At 43.4% G+C, this 20,356-nt stretch overlaps 1 protein-coding gene across 1 annotated transcript in view; it reads left to right on the top strand.

Moving 5' to 3' along the window:
* The window catches only part of LOC138595705 (sodium channel protein type 3 subunit alpha-like), a 153,263-nt gene extending 137,523 nt beyond the window's left edge, over nucleotides 1-15,740 (top strand). The window contains exons 27-32 of the mRNA XM_069667072.1: nucleotides 1,147-1,422; nucleotides 10,441-10,494; nucleotides 10,935-11,072; nucleotides 11,165-11,269; nucleotides 11,648-11,918; nucleotides 14,434-15,740. Coding sequence (XP_069523173.1) covers nucleotides 1,147-1,422; nucleotides 10,441-10,494; nucleotides 10,935-11,072; nucleotides 11,165-11,269; nucleotides 11,648-11,918; nucleotides 14,434-15,740 — 2,151 coding nt within the window. The remainder of the gene's footprint in view (nucleotides 1-1,146; nucleotides 1,423-10,440; nucleotides 10,495-10,934; nucleotides 11,073-11,164; nucleotides 11,270-11,647; nucleotides 11,919-14,433) is intronic.
* Nucleotides 15,741-20,356: the final 4,616 nt, after the last annotated feature.

The following is a 20,356-nucleotide window of genomic DNA, read 5'->3' as shown; positions in this document are numbered from 1 at the left end:
AACTAAATATCAACATGAGAGAAAAGCTGAAATGATCTGAAAGTGTTGACAAAAACACTGTTGGCTAAATTAGTGTTTTAACTCGAGAAGAAAACAGAACAGAAGAAGCTTTTGGCCTTCTGTGTGCGCTCGTTCGTGCAAGCTGCGGCTGGGTTAGCCTTACAAGCTAGCAGGCCACCATCATTCTTGTCTTTTTTCAAACATGTCTTACTTTTGTTTTATTGCTTGTGTTCGTTCTTGATCCAAATCTCAACTTAACCCAAACAAAATAATCTAACCTCAATTTAAAAGTTTCAAAAGTCTCTGAAAAAAAATGTCATTTTTTCGTTCCGTTAAGGCCGGAGATATTCTTACGTTTTAACCTTGCGTTCTCGTACACAACCGTCTGCATCATGAACATAATTGTTCACATAGTTCACTAGTGTTTTGACTACACGTGTTACTGGAGGTTACCTCTAGAGGGCACACCAGAGAGCTCAGGTAAGCATACAGTAAACAACAGACATGGAGACACTTGAGGAGGTTAGAACACACCGTCTGCTCCGTCCCCGCTCCGTCTCTCCAACATGCTCCTCCGTGTTCGGACGTAACGCTCCCGGACTTGTTCCCATTTAGTTTTACAGGTTTCCCCTACTGCTCATGTGCAGACTGAGGAATATCTCCGTCTTTGAAATCTATGATGAAAAGTCTTCATCTGTCCATCATGAGCTGCTGCTGCTTTGAGTCTGAAGTGAACAGTAGATTAAGCTTCAGCTTCAGCTATCAAAGTAAACTGTGACACTCCATGACTGATGGTCCTGGTTCTCCAGCCTGCCTCAACCCTACAATATACAGCAAACTTCTAAAACTGTGTCTCTTCATACTGTGTCGTGTTGGGCTTCACACTGTGCTGCTGATGCTGATGCTGGAGGAAAACATCGAGTGCTGGTTCTGTACATGTTGGTCAGGTGAACATTCAGGAAGTCCAATTCTAGTGTTATTTTTAACATGCTAGCATAAATGAGAAAAGTGTGACAATGGGCCCAGAAGGTTTTGGTGTCTGTACATGTTGAGCCTGACCAGCCACAGACCAAACCTGATGCTGTCCTTTAGTGTCATAAAGTGTTTACTGTGTGTGTGTGACTGTGTGTGTCTGTGTCGGTGCAGGTGGTGGTGAACGCTCTGATTGGGGCGATCCCCTCCATCATGAACGTGCTGCTGGTCTGTCTCATCTTCTGGCTCATCTTCAGCATCATGGGCGTCAACCTGTTCGCCGGGAAGTTCGGCCGCTGCGTCAACCGCACGGGTCACATCTACGAGGCCGCCTTCATCAACAACAAGTCCGAGTGCGAGGCGCTCAACGACACCTCGCTGTACTACTGGACCAAAGTCAAGGTCAACTTTGACAACGTGGGAGCTGGATACCTGGCTCTGCTGCAAGTGGTGAGAGAGTGGGTGAGGGGATTCAAAGTGGAGGAGAGTCTGCAGTTTATCTTTAAAGGTCTCCCCAGGAAGAAGCCGCTGTCAGTCACAGCTGCTGTTCTCTGTGATCGACAGAAGCAATAATATTTGAAATTAGCGCCGTAGCTGTGGAGAAAGTTGAACAAACGGCTCGTGGTTTCGCCCATTCTACATTCCTACATCACCCAGCATGCATTGCGCCCCTCCCTCTGACAGGGCGAGAATATATCGGTGGATCGTCTAAAACATCTTCAGGTCTGCACTCTGCATTTCAAATCTGACGATTTTAAACGAGACGTGACATTGGAGGCGGCTTCTTAGATTGAGGAGGTGTAATTTAGCGAGCTCCCTGGCCTCCACCCGATGACGTGTGTTACGTCGTCTGGTGGAGGTTTTCCAGGGCCCGCTGGAGAAGCAGATAGCGTCCTCCAAAGGCACAGAGAGATATTGCATTTTTTTTCCTACCATCATGGCATTAGCTCCACATAACAGCATGATAGGACTGAGGCTGAAAATCCCCGAACTGGTCCTTAGTTTGCACTTCCTGTTACTAGGCAGTAAGAGGAAGTGCAACTGAGTGGTGTACATCCACTGCAAACATATCATCTTAAATCATGAATTTCCTTTATGGAGCTTTCTCTTTGGTTGAACTGGTCCAGAATATCCTGGTGCAGCACAGACACAACTCGTCTCAACAGTTGATTTGATGCAGAAACACACTTCATTTTGCTTTTGTTACACTGATGTCTTCAAACTTCAGTTGATTTGATGCAGAAACAAGTCTAAAGAGTCGCACGACTGGCAGATGTTTTCATTCGTTTAAAAATGTCAGACTTTAGGACTCGAAATTAAACAGAAGTGACTTTATAGAGAATAAAGTTCACAATAAAGGCCGATTGATGCAGGCATCAATAAAACTGAAGTCGTATTCAGACCAAAAGCAAAGCACATTTTTTCACGTGGCTTGTTTACATACAAAAAGCAAAGACGCAAATAAAGTTTGTTTTTTAGCTTCTAGTTACGGCACATTGACTTTATGGTTCACTGTTAACGAGCGAGACGAGTGTTCACATCACTGACTGAGACTTTCCTGACTCTGTGTAATGAGAGTCCATCAGCGCTGACGTTCTCCTGACATCCTGATATCACATGAAGTTCCTTGATCCAAACCTATTCTCCAGTCCTCTTCATGAAACGAATGTCTGAAAAGTCTTAGCTCGTCGTGTTGCACATGAAGCTGACAAAGCATGGATCACACTGTTCTTGGTTTAGATAATTCAGCATCATTCCGATATGTTTATTGTGATTAAATCGCAGCAGAAACTCAGCTGAAATCGTGCATTAAACATTTGCTGAGTGACTTTCTTTCAGCTAGCAGACTATATGCTGACACTGATAAATCTGTAACAAGCCATTATTAGCCAATGTATCAGCCCAGCCAGTTTAACGGTCGAGCTAAAGTTCACACAAACACACATGCAGGTGGATAAAGCATTGAATACATCATATATTCCGAGGATCACAGACTTGTTTCAAACTTTTGCAGCACTTTTTAAAGCCTCATTAGAGCAGCTTCAGCCGTGTCAGGCGGTAATCAGAGAGGAGGGTTTCTGCACAGTGAATCATGATTCATTAGGAGCCTTTAAAGTGGCTTTTAGTGGCTGTGAATCCCCTCCGAGCGTGGGCTGGGGCTTTTCTCGCCACAGGTCTGGAACACAAAGCAAAGATGACCATAAAACACGGTGTTCTCTTTGACTATTGAACACAACTCCTTCATGATTTCAGAGAGGCAGGTCTCTCTCAGACACGGTTACAGATGGTCAGATTTTAGATCTCAGCTTCAAACTCTACCTTCCTACTTCAGTACAACTTTATGCACTTTAATATATTTGACTTTAATGTTTCTATATTCTGCTACTTTGTCGTGCAGCTTCATTACAGAAGACAATGTTGTACTTTGAACTCTAATACACTGACAACAGTTAGTCACCTCGCAAATTAAGATCTTACATAAAGTGATAATCTGGAAGATTTTAATGTCAACAAATGTCTGTAAGTCTCTCTCTCTCTCTGAATGAGGTAACACAATGTGACTGAGCCTGTGGCCCACTGATGAAAGCCTTTGCATCTGCAGTATATAGTATTATTATGGGCTGGGTGTCTGTGGCGGCGCCCAGTTAGTGACGCGTTTTCCATCAGCCAGCGGTGGTTGGTCTGCCAGAGAGGGTAGGCAGAGCTAAGCGGCTGCTTTTCCGCTCTCTGCAAGTGTTGCGAGTAAACAGTAATCTACTATGGCTGAACAAACAAAGAAAAGATGGATGACCGGAATGGATTTATTTAATTGGTTATTCCAGTATTTTTTTAAACAAGGCCTTTTTCTTTTCTAAATGACAAACAGATAAAAGTTTTGTCTGCACGAAAATCCTTGATGGGTCAAAGGTCGTCCACTAAAAGTTCTTGTTGTTTCCACTGACAGGCTCAGATTGTTATTCTAAGTGTGTGACAACATTACAGAAAGGTTATGATCGTAACATCATTGTTTTTGTTAAGCAGAAGCATTCGTGAAAAGCCACCAAACTCCAGTGACAGAATCAGTAATTTTACCTCGCTGAACCAGAGTGTTGCTGGCGCTCCGCTGTCTTAGTTTGTCCATCTTGTTCTGAGACTTTGATGTTTAAAATGCTTTGTGGGGATGAAGCACAAAAGTTTTTTTATCACAAAGTAACAGAAAAAAGAGTCGGTTCAGTCAGAGGGAGACCAGGAGCTAGAGTGTTCTGTAAGGTAAAATTAGTCTTTTTGTCAATGGAGTCTGGTGTGTTTGCAGAGAGCGATGTAACGTCTGTGTGTGGTTAAAACAATCATCTTCCTCTGTAACAAAAAGGTCTATCTCTGTAGGGATCCTTTCTGTCATGTTGTCACACTCTTATGATGAACTCTGTAAAAATAAATAAATAAATAACTAAGGCCCAGGTTTTTAAAAACACCAGACTTTCCCTTTAAGCGGTGAGTGTTGCTCCGTCCCTTGCTGCAGATGAAGATGAAGAACTTTGTGTAAATCCGTCACCACAGAGACAAAGAGCTTCGAGTGCACAAAGAGAAAAGCTTCTCCTGCACGACGACTTGAAAACAAATTAAATGCGAGCGTCTTCTCCACCAGCCGTAGGAGGACTGACTTTTCTGCTCCCCCCACCGCTTCTTTCGTTCCGTCCATTTGCTGTCTTGGGCCTTAATTTTCCTCCCACACCTGTTCTTTATCGGCCTCACTTTTGACTTTTCCACTCCTGCGCTCAGCCTCCCTCACTCTCTGTGTCTCCATTTGTCGTGTTAGCTTTAATTTCTTTCCCCTGCTCGTCTCTCGCTCGCTCTCCGTGCTTTCTCTCTCCTTCTCTGCGTCTCTTCCCGCTTTCATTACATGTTTTCTTTTCATTTAGCTTTTTCAAACCAGACATGATTATTAAAAAGATACATGTGTTATGAAACAAGAAGGTAGACAGATAAATAACAAACAGACTGATCTTATTGATGAGGTATTGATCGGACCATTAACAGGGAATATAAATAATCTGTGTTGAATCTGGATAAAAACTTCCAGATGAAAATGCATGGAGGACTTTCTGATCAAAAGAAATGCAATGATCTTTATCCCTTTAAACTTCATGTCTTCTCATACAGAAACACTTTGTTTACCTTCTTACTCAGCGGGGTAAATATATAAACCTGAAGAAGGTCATTTAAAACACATGATGTGTTCACAGGTAGATTTAGAGACACGCTGCAGGGTTGATGAGTGTACCGAACTCTACTGACTACATCTTATCTCACCATCTGTTTAAATACAACCCACAACTTCTGTCAGAAACGTGCTTCTTGTTCTCAAGAGAATGTCGTCACATTTACCCGATTGAAGGAATAATTTTAATTTTAAGTGTAATTACTGAAATAATATCCTGACCGGGTGCGGCAGGGTTACAGTGAGGCTTCACCGCCTTTTATGGAGATTACATTTACAGGAAATAGAATTGGCCGTTAAAATGAAGATTTAAAATGAGAATAAAGTAAAGTAAAGGTTTGGTGACTAAATTAACAGTCCGGCTCTCTTTAACACTTTATCTTTCTAGTGTTCATCACTTTTCTACTGAAGAAAAAAAAGTCTCCCTGTTTTTTTCTGAATGAATGAGGAGCAGATCCAAACGGGCTCTCCGTCTGAAGAACGGTGAAGTCCTGAGGAGCCTGCGTAGGATCGACAAACTAACAAAGATACCATCGATATTACTTAAACCCCTTTCCCATTAGAATCAACACTTGGATGCAGGTTTTTCAGACAGTAATAAATGCCGATTGTCTCTTTTCCCATTGCCAGTGAAGTATCCTCCTGTCGGTCTCTTTTCTGCTGCGTCCCCGTCTGACGTCACAAACGCTCTGGAGACAGGGTTAGTAACCAGTGAAGATGTTACGGTGGTTAGGTCTTTGTTGTATCTGTCACTCATTCAGTCTGTGTATCAAACTCAGCGCGACAGATTTGGAACGATGTTCGAGCGCTGCTCGGACGGAGACGGGTGGAGTTTGCGCCAAAAGGGGGCAGAAATGATCAATGCGGATCAGAGCCGAGGCGATAATTACCCGGGTCTACTGCAGAGTCATGTGACCCGGGTCTGAATGCTGATTGTAACCCTTCCCACCAAGCAAAAAAGCCGGGTGTTAGCGAGTGTTTAAAGACACGAGTGTCTCCCAGTGTCTCAGCCCCAAAGTAAAACAGGATTAAACTCAACAGAGCGACATGCTTGCTCTCATAAAATCGATCTTTCATGTAATGAGAGCTAATCACAGGTTTTTTCTCAAGTGCACGCTCATACTTTTCTTTCTTTGCTTTGCAGATATATTCCACCTTTTTCCTTTCACACAGATTTTCCATCTTTCCCTCGTGCTTTTCATCTCTTCTTTTCTTTATCATCAATCGTTCCTCCTTCCACAAACCCATTCCTTTCTCTCTCTCTTTCTTCAATATTTAAAACAACACAAACAAGCCAATTACAGCCACTGCCTCCTCCTTTTTCCATCTCTCCATCACTTAACTTTCCTTCCTTACAATCCTTCGTTTCCCGCCTTTCTCTTTTCCTTCTCGCTCTCTGTCGCCCACCGTGAGAGTCCTGAGAGCCTCCAATCAATCAGCGTCTGAGAGGCTTTTATTTTTAGAGCGACTCCAGCCGAGTGGGAGGGAAACGGAGAGATGGAGGGAGAAAAAGAGGAGTAATAATACTGAGGTCCAAAGGCGAAATAGAGAGAAAGAAAAAGAAGAAGAGAATAGAAAGATGGAGAAGTGAGAAGGGGATGGGAGTGATGGAGGGAGGGAGGAGGAAGATGGGCAGATGTGGGTTGGGTGGATGAGAGGGGAAACGTTGGAGAAAATATGGGTGAGAAAGGAAGGGAAAGAAAATGAGAAGGGGTAAAGGAAGAAAGAGGGATGAATTTTATGAAGAAAGGAGGAATAATGGAGGTAAAGATGGTTAAGAGATGGATGGAGGAAAAGGGAAATCAAGTGAAAGAGAAGATGGAGAGATTTTAGTTGGAGATGGAGAGAAGATTGGCGAGAAAAGGAGGGGAAAAGAAGGATGGAAAATAAGAAGGGCTTAAAGGAAAAACATAATGGAGGAAAAGAGTGTAAAAAGTGGGATGGAGGGATTACAATGATGGACAAACTTGGGATGATGGAGGACAAGAGAGGGAGATGGAGAAAGAAGATGGGTGAGAAAAGGAGTAAAGGGATAGAAAGAAACTGAAAGAGAGAAAAAAGGGTGAGATAAATTGGAGGAGAAAAAGATGGCAAAAAAGAGGGATGAGGGATGATAGTGATGGAGGGAAAGGGAAATTAAGGGAAAAAGAAGATGAACAAATTTGTGCTGATGGAGGATGAAATGGGTGAGGAAAGGAGGGATAGATAATGAGAAGGGGAAAGAAAGAAAGAGGGATGACTTGGAGGAAGAAAAGAGGATAAAAAGAGGGATGGAGAGATGATGAGATGAGGGAAAAAGTGTAAAGGTATAGAAGTCGTAGAAAAATGTGCTGCTTCTTCATCTCCTGACACTGAGAACTTGATAGTTGTCACCTGATAGAGTCTGGTTTCCCTGGCAACGAGTTGCTCAGCATCCCTCTGTGTTTAGCTGGTCGGCGTGGCAACAGTTGGCGAGGGCAACCCTTCCATCAGCATCTGGAAATAGCTCCACGCTGCAAAAAAAACGATGCATTAGGAGAGTTTCCAGAGCTCCGTTTGAGGGTCTGAGGATGTTTTGGTTTGTTTGACAGCATTTATTGAGATCCCGATTTGTCAACAGAGCTGTCAATCATGAGGTCACACCCCCTTATAGCATCAAATAACTAATTACACATTACATGAACAGGTAGATTTAGAGACACACTGCAGGGTTGATGAGTGTACCGAACTCTACTGACTACATCTTATCTCACCATCTGTTTAAATACAACCCACAACTTCTGTCAGAAACGTGCTTCTTGTTCTCAAGAGAATGTCGTCACATTTACCCGATTGAAGGAATAATTTTAATTTTAAGTGTAATTACTGAAATAATATCCTGACCGGGTGCGGCAGGGTTACAGTGAGGCTTCACCGCCTTTTATGGAGATTACATTTACAGGAAATAGAATTGGCCGTTAAAATGAAGATTTAAAATGAGAATAAAGTAAAGTAAAGGTTTGGTGACTAAATTAACAGTCCGGCTCTCTTTAACACTTTATCTTTCTAGTGTTCATCACTTTTCTACTGAAGAAAAAAAAGTCTGAAGAACGGTGAAGTCCTGAGGAGCCTGCGTAGGATCGACAAACTAACAAAGATACCATCGATATTACTTAAACCCCTTTCCCATTAGAATCAACACTTGGATGCAGGTTTTTCAGACAGTAATAAATGCCGATTGTCTCTTTTCCCATTGCCAGTGAAGTATCCTCCTGTCGGTCTCTTTTCTGCTGCGTCCCCGTCTGACGTCACAAACGCTCTGGAGACAGGGTTAGTAACCAGTGAAGATGTTACGGTGGTTAGGTCTTTGTTGTATCTGTCACTCATTCAGTCTGTGTATCAAACTCAGCGCGACAGATTTGGAACGATGTTCGAGCGCTGCTCGGACGGAGACGGGTGGAGTTTGCGCCAAAAGGGGGCAGAAATGATCAATGCGGATCAGAGCCGAGGCGATAATTACCCGGGTCTACTGCAGAGTCATGTGACCACTGTGACATAAATCAGCATGATAAGAACTAACTATAATGACAGAAACCATGTTTGAGAAAAATATATTTGACGTGTATTTTGATTTTATAGTTTGACTCATGTCCCATCTGTTAACATGGAGGAGGCGGGCTTTAGGAGCTATACTGCAGCCAGTCAGCAGGGGGCGATAGAGAGGGTTTGGCTTCTCTTTGGTGTCTCTGTTGGTTCCTCCGTCCTGCTGCACTCGAGTGAATAACCTAACAAAAGGGATGTGGATGCAGCCTTCCTGTCTTAGCAGAAAATTAGCAGACCCACAGAGAGGGAGAGAGTCAGAGCTCCATGGAAACACAGCTGCTCTGTTTCTTTCTCAATGAAACATCAAGACGTCCTTTTACGGACTTCCTTCCTGTGATGGGAGGGCACAGAAGATTGAGATTAAAAAAATGAAGGGAGGAGAAAACATGTGGAGACAGAATACTTCAGTCTGTGTGGGCGCCTGCCGTCCGTCACTCAGACCTGAAATCAGCCCGTCGCCATGGGTTACCTAGCACCTGTTATTATTATGGTCTGTCGGAAGTGAGCGGGAGGGGGCACGCTGCAAAAGATGACAAGCTCTGCCTGAATTTTTTAACGGATGTGAAGACTCAGTGACAACGTCAGACTGTCAGACACAGGAACCGGATCAGATCATGATCACAATAATAATCACAATAATTAAATATATATTGATAGAATTATAATATATTAATAATACTATATTAATATAATATTAAAAATAGATACAAATATAAATAAGAACGCTGAATAATACAAGTATTAAAAATAATGATCATTATTATGATAATAAATATATAATAATATCAATTCTATCAATAATAATAATAATTACACAAATAAAATGATATAAATATTTGAATATAATTATTTATTAATAAATATTAATAACAATAATAATAATATAAAATAATGCTAATAATCCTAATGATGACAGTGATAATATAATAAATATAATTAAAACGTATAATAGTAATAACAATGTTAATAATATTAAAATTCAATAATAATAAATAAATATAATAATCATTTTGATTTGTGCAGCAGGCTGGTTTTCCATTAAACAACAACACAACAAGAGATCAAAGAAATGCTGGTAATATGTGAGGTGAGCAGGTACAACTCCAATCACATCAACAGTCTGATAAAAAAGGTGTGAGCTAAAATACTTTAAAAGATGATTGATGTGACGCCTGTTTATAAATGTGTGTTTTTAGAAGAGATTTTAACCACTTTGAGTCTTTAGTCTGGACGATGGAACAAATAAAAACTGAACAGTAATCAGTAAAATCCATTCTTAAACGTACAGGTGATCAGTGCAGGTGAGATTTAACAAACAGTGATGTAGTCAAGAGTCGCTAAACGAGATGAAACAAAAGCATTAATAACTTTTTCCAAAATCGAGTTAATAAAAGCACGACTGAACGCTTCTTACCCGTCAAAACTCACTCCTCACTTTCTGGCTGCTTTTTTTAAGAGTTTTAACAAACAAAAACATTCTCAGTTACTTTCAGATTTTTTTAACTGAACAAACGCTGAACTCATCTGCACGTCTCTTTTTCAACTTCATCATCATCATAAAACACAACACAGCTCCGACCTCGGCGTCCTCCCTCATGTTGTTCTTCTAATTTAATGCGAGGCCAAATAAACGCGCTCAGAAGAACGAGAATGTCTCCATCCAATCACAGCGCGTCTCCGTTTAATGACTGGTTTTCTTCTTTTCAAAGGCAACATTCAAGGGCTGGATGGAGATCATGTACGCAGCCGTGGATTCAAGATCCGTAAGTCAACAAACACATTTTTCAGCGCTAGTTCAGATGAGATTGAAAATAAAACTTTGACTTAAACATGTATGTTTATTTTATAGTTAACATATAAAATAGAAGTGAAGAGAGAGAGAAAGTACGGAGGTTTGTTTGATATCCTGACTGTGTTGAGATTATGTCTTTTTTGCTGCTGTTGTTGTTGTTGTTGTTGCTGTTTTTGTTGTTGTTGTTGTTGTTGATGAATGAAGTGTTTGTTTATATTGAGAAATAAATAAAACTGATGATTTGTGATTTAACTGGATTAAAAAGAGATTTAACAACGTTTTCAGATTAGAGTGAAAGCGGTGAAATAAGTGAACCTTAATAAAGTAAACTGAGGAGATGTGAGACACTCACAGTGGCTATAAAGTGATACAGGATGTGTGTTTGTTAAATGCTCTGTGTGTTCCTGTCAGGTGGAGGAGCAGCCTATCAAGGAGATCAATCTGTACATGTACCTCTACTTTGTCATCTTCATCATCTTCGGCTCCTTCTTCACCCTCAATCTCTTCATCGGTGTCATCATCGACAACTTCAACCAGCAGAAGCGAAAGATGAGTATCACAGCGGAAACTGTAGATTGCAAATAACACGTAACGTGTCGCTGCTCGGTGAAAATAACAGAGCATGTTCTGGGTGTGTTTACTTAGGAGGACAGGACATCTTCATGACGGAGGAGCAGAAGAAGTACTACAATGCCATGAAGAAACTGGGGTCCAAAAAGCCTCAGAAGCCGATCCCCAGACCTCTGGTACCAACGCACAGCTCCCTGCACAACACCAACGTCTGATAGGAATCTCATAATGGGCAAAAGTAGTCGTTAAAAATCGACTTTATTCAGTCGTTTATCAAAGCAAAGAAAATTCTGAGACTGAAGTTGTAAATGTAACATTTGAGAGATTATAAAGTCATAAATGTACGAGAACAAAACTCGCACATTTAAGATCAGATCAAAGATAGAATCAGGAGTTGTTGGTCGACTGCTGCCTTGGTTCGTTAGTTTGTTTGTGTTTAATTTAAAACACAAGAAGTCAAACAATAACAGAATAGACCAACGCGAGGACGATAAAACCACGCTTAAAGCATGTTGATCAGTCAACAGCAAACCTCTCTGTGTCGCTCTCTCCAGAACTCTCTGCAGGGCTTCTTCTTCGACCTGGTGGGGAAGCAGGCGTTCGACATCATCATCATGGTGCTGATCCTCTTCAACATGATCACCATGATGGTGGAGACGGACGAGCAGTCGCCTCAGATGGAGAAGATCCTGAACAAAATCAACCTGGCCTTCATCATCGTCTTCACCATCGAGTGCCTCATCAAGATCATGGCCCTGCGATGCTACTTCTTCACCGTCGGCTGGAACATCTTCGACTTCGTGGTCGTCATCCTCTCCATCGTTGGTGAGTTCAGACGTGTCCCGGCGGTTTCAGCTTTACAGGAACAAACAGAACATCATCATCCAGCTGGAACATTTCAAGTTTCTCAAAGGACAAAACAACGCTCACAGCTGTGGAGCAAAAATGAGCCACTGTTCATTTTGTTTCCATCTTCACAGGTCGCTACAATCCGCTTGTTTAATTTCTAAATCAAGATTATTTAGTGTTTTTACTCTAAATGTGTAATTTTTAGATTAAACTTATATCTTTTCAGCTGTATTGATTAGTGTTTCAGGTTTGAGTTTTACAATGTCTAAAGAACAAATGCAGATTGCGCACACCTTCTTTAAGTGAATCATGCGGCCACGAGCAGCCGTGTCATTTATAAATATAAATACAGGTGTGTCGGCATCATTAGCTTCATGACAAAGAGCTTTGGACTGAATCTGACAGGATGACAGGATCATGTTGTTATTCTTAGCTTCTGACAATGTTACAGGATGAATCACTGCAGAGAAACAGCCTTTATATTGCTCTTTTCAAAGCCACCAAACCCCATTGATAAAACGACTAATTTTACTCTGCTGAAAAAGGGAGTTGCTGGTCTGCTGCTGCCTCCATCAATCACACACTTTGTGCTATTTTGAGACTTTGTTGTTTTAAAAAGTTACTTTAGATCCAATTATAATCTTCGTGTTACACACATTTACACAAAACTGTAAGACAGCAGCAGAGCAGCAGCTCCTGTGAGCTGTGACGTAAAATGACTGTTTTTGTCAGTGGAGTCTGGTGACTTTGCAGAGAGCGAGGTAACGTCTGTTTCTGGTGACAAAAATCATCTTTAGCACAGAGGTCTCTGTAGGGATCCGTCCTGTGATGTTGTACATCTAAATATTAGAGTTAGTCTTTAAATGTCCGTGTGTGTGTCCTCTATATGTGTGTGTGTGTGTGTGTGTGTGTGTGTGTGTCCTCTATATGTGTGTGTGTGTGTGTGTGTCCTCTATATATGTGTGTGTTTCTGAGTGTGCACATTTGTCAGGACGCAATATAATGTCAGCCTGACAGTTAACCGTCAACAAACTGACCATCCGGCTGGCCTTGATGTTTTTTCCACCACACCAAGGTCCTGTGTGGTCATATACACTCACGCACACACACACACACACACACACACACACACACACACTTCAAACACACATGACAGAACAGTCTACAGAGGCAGCTCAGAGCAACCTAAGCAGGTAATTTAGCTATCAGTGTTGTGACAAGATTGTGTATGTGTGTGTGTGTGTGTGTGTGTGTGTAATTAAGTGTGTGCCTGAGTGTGGATGCGTGTTGTGCGCACCCGCTCAGACGAGGCTGCCTGGGGGGAGGTGAAGGTAACAGCAGCAATCAGAGCTGCCAGAGGGCGGTCCCTGGAGACAAATCAAACATGATTGACCTGTTACATCAGCTGTGTGTGTGTGTGAGTGTGTGTGTGTGTGTGTGTGTGTGTGTGTGAGATAGAGAGAGAGAGAGAGAGAGATGTCAGGATGGGGGGGTGGTTGAGTTGATGTACGATGTGATGGTGATTCCCTCTCGACTCCCCCCTGCTCATCCCTTCCATCACCCATAACTCAACACAGGGAGACGGCTGAAAGATAGAAGTGTGTGTGTGTGTAGGTGTGTGTGTGTGTGTGTGTGTAGGTGGGTGTGTGTGTGTGGTGGGGGTCTGGTGATGACAGGCCAGCTCCTCTTTGACTTTATCATCCCGGGATAACAAGGAAAAGATGGATGAATTACAGTGTTTGACTTGCTGTTAGAGCGGAAAGACAGCTCAGCCCTCCAGAACCAATTTCTCACGTTGTAATCACAGCAGACCTGCCACATAAAGACTGAAATATCCAAACGGAGGGCTTTTAGATGATGTAACTCACAGGAATGTCCTCAAATACAAGAAAATCTTGATCCACTAATAGTCTACTCTTATCGATTTGAGGCCATATAACTGAAAAATACAGCATGTAGTTTCTCCCGTGTCGAAGTCAGTCCTGCAGGACGACCCCTAACGTTAGCGGCAGACTCTCACGACTTCCTGTGCCGCCAAAGAGTGTCAGAGAAACACAGATTTAACATTAAGCTGCTTTATTTTGCATTGTAGTTTTCTTACAGGCTAAATATGCAAACACATTAATATATTCAAAACCAGGTATGTCCTGTGTAAATATATCCTGGAAAAATAAGTCCCTAAGTCCATGCAAGTTCATGTACGCACACGGACATTAGGGACGAAAGCTAACTCGCTGTTTATTTGAATGTTACGATTGCGTTCTGCAGCGTTATCATATCACGGTCATACTGTGTCATTAACCATGCTAGCGGGGGGGCTGTAGCAATGTGCATAGTAAACTTAAGTGTGCTAACTAACTAACTAACAGTATCTGCAACATTTTCCCTACTGGTATCAGTTTCCGAAAAACTTGTGTGCAGGTCTACAAGATAAAAATGCGTGTTGGCACAGGTGTACCTGATTAACGTTTCTTTTCTTCCTCTTTTTCAGGTATTGTGCTCGCCGACATCATCGAGAAGTACTTTGTGTCGCCAACACTGTTCAGAGTGATTCGACTGGCCCGTATCGGTCGGATTCTGCGTCTCATCAGAGGCGCTAAGGGCATCCGGACGTTACTGTTCGCCCTCATGATGTCCCTTCCCGCTCTCTTCAACATCGGGCTACTCCTCTTCCTGGTCATGTTCATCTACGCCATCTTCGGGATGGCCAACTTCGCCTACGTGAAACGGCAGGCGGGGATCGATGACATGTTTAACTTTGAGACATTTGGGAACAGCATGATCTGCTTGTTCCAGATCACCACCTCCGCCGGCTGGGACAGCTTGCTCAGTCCCATCCTCAACAACTCGCCTGAGGAGTGCAACCCCAACATCCCCCACACCGGCACAACCGTCCGGGGGAACTGTGGGAACCCTTCAGTTGGCATCACCTTCTTTGTCACCTACATCATCATCTCCTTCCTCATCGTGGTGAACATGTACATCGCCATCATCCTGGAGAACTTCAGCGTGGCCACAGAGGAGAGCACCGAGCCGCTGAGCGAGGACGACTTTGAGATGTTCTACGAGGTTTGGGAGAAGTTTGACCCCGAGGCCACACAGTTCATCGAGTACGCCAAACTGTCAGACTTTGCAGACTCGCTGTCGGAGCCGCTGCGCATTGCCAAGCCAAACAAGATCAAACTGATCTCCATGGACCTGCCCATGGTCAGTGGGGACAAGATCCACTGCTTGGACATCCTCTTCGCCTTCACAAAGCGAGTCCTGGGCGAGTCAGGGGAGATGGATGCCCTCAAGCAGCAGATGGAGGAGAAGTTCATGATGGCCAACCCGTCAAAGATCTCCTACGAGCCGATCACCACGACTCTGAGGCGAAAACAGGAAGAAGTCTCTGCCACAGTGATCCAGAGGTGCTACCGCAGACACCTGGTTAGGCGGCAGATGAAGGCCGCTTCCTACTTGTACCGCCAGATCACCACACCTCGGCACGTAGGAGGTGAAGGGGACGAAGACGGCGAGGGAGCGTTCAGGGAGGACGCACCTGAGAAAGAAGGGCTGATCGCCGCCATGATGAGGGAAAACTATGGCTCGAGTTTGTTAGGGATAGAGCGCTCCGAGACAATATCCTCCACCTCGTCCCCGCCGTCCTACGACAGCGTTACGCGAGCCACGTCAGAGATCTTTCACCCGCTCGCCGTAAAGACAGAAACAATAGCTGTCGAGATGGCAGGCAGCGAACCGAGCGAACAATCACCGTCAGTGGTCGACCCTGACAGACAGCAGGGAACTGTACCATAGCGGGAACCAAAATGCAAAAAATTTAACAAATGAGGATGTCCTTGTTTTGGGTTAAGCCTGTTTGTTCTTTTGTTTACTGAATGTACCATAGCTGAGGATCGCTGAGGAGGCGGCAGAGAGAAGCTATGAGGAAGGAACCTCGAGGAGCGAAGGAGCGAACAAAGTGGGATATGTGCTACCTTTAATGTCATTTCCTGTTCCCCGTGGAGATTCCTGGACTCAGCATTTTCAGAGTTTCTTAAAGGGAAGCAGAAAAACTGCAAAACCAGAGGGGGAATCCAATCTGTCAAGTCAACTCTGCCTGTGTCGGAGTAAAAGACAGAAGCGTAGATCCCTTTGACCTTTTCGGTCTCTCGTGTCAACCGGAGCAGAGGGTTCACAAAACTGACAGACCTCTGACCTCAGCTACAGTGGGTCAGAGGGATCAGAACAACTATATCAGATGTATCCATCATTTATTGGCCTGGGGGGCTTGTGCCTTCCCACAGTTGATCAATATTCTCAGAGTACGCCCGGCTGTAAGAGTACGGTGTTCCTAGCGGTGTTTCTCGACACATTAACAGTCGACAGCTTTCCGACTGACTGAGACTCGAGAGAGGAGGGAAATAATGACAACGTGATTTAAAATGTTTTCGTAGTAAAAGTATAACTTTGTTGATGTTACCAGTCTTTTAATAGCGGTACGATTATTACTATTTTTTATATTTTTTAGAGTAAGTTGATGAAAAAAATAAGCAGTCTCTCTCCTTCGACTTCGGAGCGGCACTAGCTTTGAGAAAGTGGCTGAACTACCGCGTTGTGTCGGACGAGAGGAGAGGGTGCGGTACGGAGAAAAAACCGGAAAACAACTTCACCTGTTTTTGTTGGCAGCTTTGCACTCTTGAGTTCACATGTGCTGTCACTTCATCGCACCTGGACAAAGACACGTCGGCACAAGAGGCCTGGGATGAATTTATTTTTCCTCTGAAGACCTTTGAGATAACACCAAAAACAAATCAGTGCACAATGAGATTTTCTACACAATCCCAGACTCTTCGGACGTGTGTTTGCCCTGGTGGTCGTCCTCATGTCCATCACTCCTTTAGGCCGGTGGGTGATCTGTCTCCAAGTCCAGACTGGAAGTAGTTTTGCTTCCCTTTGCTTTGCGAACAAACTCGGACATAGATTTGTGTTCCTGCATGAGGATGAAAAGAAAAACATTTGCTTTGAAGGACTACGGTTCTCTCCTGGGACAGTCCGGTTCAGGCGCTCGTACCATCTCAATGGATTGTCTGTTAGATGAGCACAGGTGGGGAGTTCCAGTCCCACGGTTTATTCTACAGCACTGGTTCTCAACTGGTGTAGCCTCAGGACCCACCACCTGCTTAAACACTGGGGATGTAACGATACACTCAACTCACGATTCAAATCACGATACTAAGCTCACGATACGACTTACTCATATTTGTAAAGAAATATACATTTAAATAACCCTTTTTATTTTGAGGTTATATAGTATATTTATTGTGATGTAGAAACACTGTAAGTTATACCCCATGTGATAAATACAGAGAGCCATAATGCTCATATATACAATGAACAAGAAAAAATACGTTCTATAATACGTTTTCAGTTATCTTCAAACAAAATAAATCCCCCGCCCTACTTTCACCTCCCACATAAAAGCTGAGAGAGTTCAGGTGGAGCGACACGTTTCTTTATAAATCCAAACAGACCTGTGGACTGCAGTCGTGTTATTTATACGTCATTAAATCTACTGTTTCTAACAGCGTTCAAATGTATGTTTAATCAGCGTGAGGAGCCCGGTGACTCAAGTCTCCTACTTCCTGTTGACACACACAGCCTCACGCCGTGTGCGCTGCAGTAAGCACCCTGCGGCACGTCCGCTCCGTGGACGGTCCGTTTATGTGGCCACGGCGTTAACCAACACCGGGGAGGTGTCGCTGCTAACGGGAATACATCCACTGAAAAGCTGCCTCGCGTTACTGAAAAGCCCTGAAAGCGCAACCTAGCCGACCCTGCGTGTGACAGCAGCAGCATCGCGTGCTAAACGTTTACATGCAGGAGATAAAACAGGGTGCAGCCCCTGGATTGGGACTCTGATGCAGCGATGAAGGGCTGCACAGGAGTGATATCAGATCTGTTCCTGCTGTTAAGTCGCAGAAAACCGATCGAGACGGTTAAACTATTATTTACTCCTCTCTTCAGCTACAGACGCGAAAGACGTGATGACGTCGAACGAGAGAAGCCAAAAGCAGACAGCGCCCTCTGCTGTTTAAGAAACAGTATTACGATTCATCTCTTCATTGTATCGATTTTTAGCTGCATCGCGAGGTATCGTTACATCCCTATTGATAACAAATCACGACCCACATTTCTGACATTTTTCCACCACTCAAAATGATCGAATGAAAAATGGTGCCGTTTGGACCTGAGACAGAACCATGGGTCAACATCACAGAACAGAACAGTGTCGTAGCCAACCAGAATGACCAGCAGGTGGCAGTGCATCAGAGGACAATCCTCCCTCTACAGTTCATTTAACATTTAACTGTTTCCTCAACACGAAAAGAGCGTAAACGCAGCTTCTGTCGGCTCGTCACGTTTCAAAAAGGTCAGTGTAGCTGTAGCTGGGATTCCCATCAGCGGATACATGCAGCGTGAACAAACTCCACTTCTACATGCACGTCATAGTAAACCCATGTCCTTCAAAATAAAAGCGCAGCATAGACTTTTTGCCACAACAGTTTCTTTCATCATAATTCCTAATCGAACAAAGATAATTAATCTTCCAAACCGTTTATATCAAGCAATAAGGAAATAACTGCGACTACAGGAAGTGAATCAATCCAGCAAATAAAGCTTAAAGATTTCTCTAATATGTTTTAACCAAAGGAAACGTACATATCAAACACACATGCGACCAACCAGCTCCTTTGTTTGGCTGTCTTTATTGGCTCTGAAGCTCCGCCCATCCAGGAAGAGGAGCGGCAGCCGGGGTTGGGATTTTCCACAGGTACATCATTTATCAAAGACGTACGACTTTGCAAAAAGACGAGTTCAGATCTGTCGTCAAAAGAAACAATATGGAGCCAAACATTCATCATAAGTACAGACCTGTGAATGAGACTAGGTTCATTTCATTGTACCTGAAGGCAGCAACACCTCAGGCTGACTGCTGGTTTGACACAAGCTCGGCGAAGATGTGCGTAAAATAAACTCAGACAGAAACACGCAATAAACCATCAGTCTTTGCATTTTACACACATTTACCGAGTAAACAAAGAGATATATTCACACGTTCGTCTGTGTGCTCTGGTTGGAATAACTTTTATTTAATCCCACAAATGAAGATTTTCCAATATGAGGGTATTTAATGTCCCCGTACCAACCATACAATCCCTATTGTTTCTCTTTTTGACTTTTCCATTGATGAATATTTGTACTTTGAGAGGACATTAAGCGAAGAGCAAATTAGAAAGAGAAAGAAACATGGGGACATGTGTTGATCAGTGAATCAAGGGGAAGATGCAGTTACAAGAGAACAGTCTCACTGGATAAATAAAGACGACATTTTCGCCACAGTTTTTCTCCCATCGCGGACTTTTTTAGACAAATCACCCGCCGCCTTTATCTCTCCGTCCGGTCAGAGCGTGGCCCGGCACGCACAAGATCTTAAACCAAAGTCTGGAAGCTTAATAGGTTTAAGATCTTTGAGGTGTGGACCAGCCCTGACCCGAGTGCGACAATCAACTCAGCACATCAGCCTCAAGATTTCACCCTGTTTGGTTTCATGGAAAGCTCATTTGATCAGTCGTCAGTGTCCTGGAAAAAACCCCGACAGCTTCACACAAGCTGATAGTCAGAGAATAAAATCTACAGATCAGTCCACCGCTGTTTCTCTCAGGACAGAAGGCAGAAGTCTTTGTTTTTCTTGTTGTCAACAAATCCCAAAAAGATTGTTGTTAGCATGTGTTCCTTGTTAGCAGCTTACACATTTGACAGTAATCATAGTTATCACTGCAGTTCTTATCAAACCCACAGGAGGAAATAGAAGGTTTGTTAGGAACTACTTTCAGCGGCGGATTAAACCCCATCCGGCGCTCTCCTGAGCGTTTGGAGCAGCAGGACGATGTTTGAAGGATTGAGTCAGAATGACCTAAAGCGTGTTTGCTCGAGGAGATGCAATGACATGTCATGTGACGCAGCCCTGAGGCTCAGTGAAGTGTTTCTATTGGTTGTTGGACAACATTGGAGCTCTATGGCACAAAGGCCGCAGATTTATCAGGCTGTGATTCAGGTTTGTAATCAGATCAACTAAAGTCTGTTTTGGTCTTTTTAACAGATTCGTTGACAATAAGAGTATAGACTTTTAAAACACGATAACGTTCTTGTGTTTGGACCAAAAGTGAAACGAATATTCATTGTTTTTATCAGCGACCCGAGTCTGGATGAACTCTCCTGCTGCTTCCAGCTCCTTCAGGCTGACCAGTGTGATGAGCTGTTAGCTCGGATCAGTACCAGGATTTCTCTGATGGACACCAACTACCGGCGTTCTGTTTCAGCTGTGGAGCGCCTGTCCATCTGTCTCCGCTGAGTGGCAGTTTCACTGTATC

This window comes from Semicossyphus pulcher, unplaced genomic scaffold, assembly GCF_022749685.1.
Source record: "Semicossyphus pulcher isolate SPU_LCO1_2020_fin unplaced genomic scaffold, fSemPul1.0.p SCAF_18, whole genome shotgun sequence".
NCBI lineage: Eukaryota > Metazoa > Chordata > Actinopteri > Labriformes > Labridae > Semicossyphus > Semicossyphus pulcher.
The sequence above is the reverse complement of the archived record's forward strand: the minus strand, read 5'-3'. Positions and strand labels throughout refer to the sequence as shown.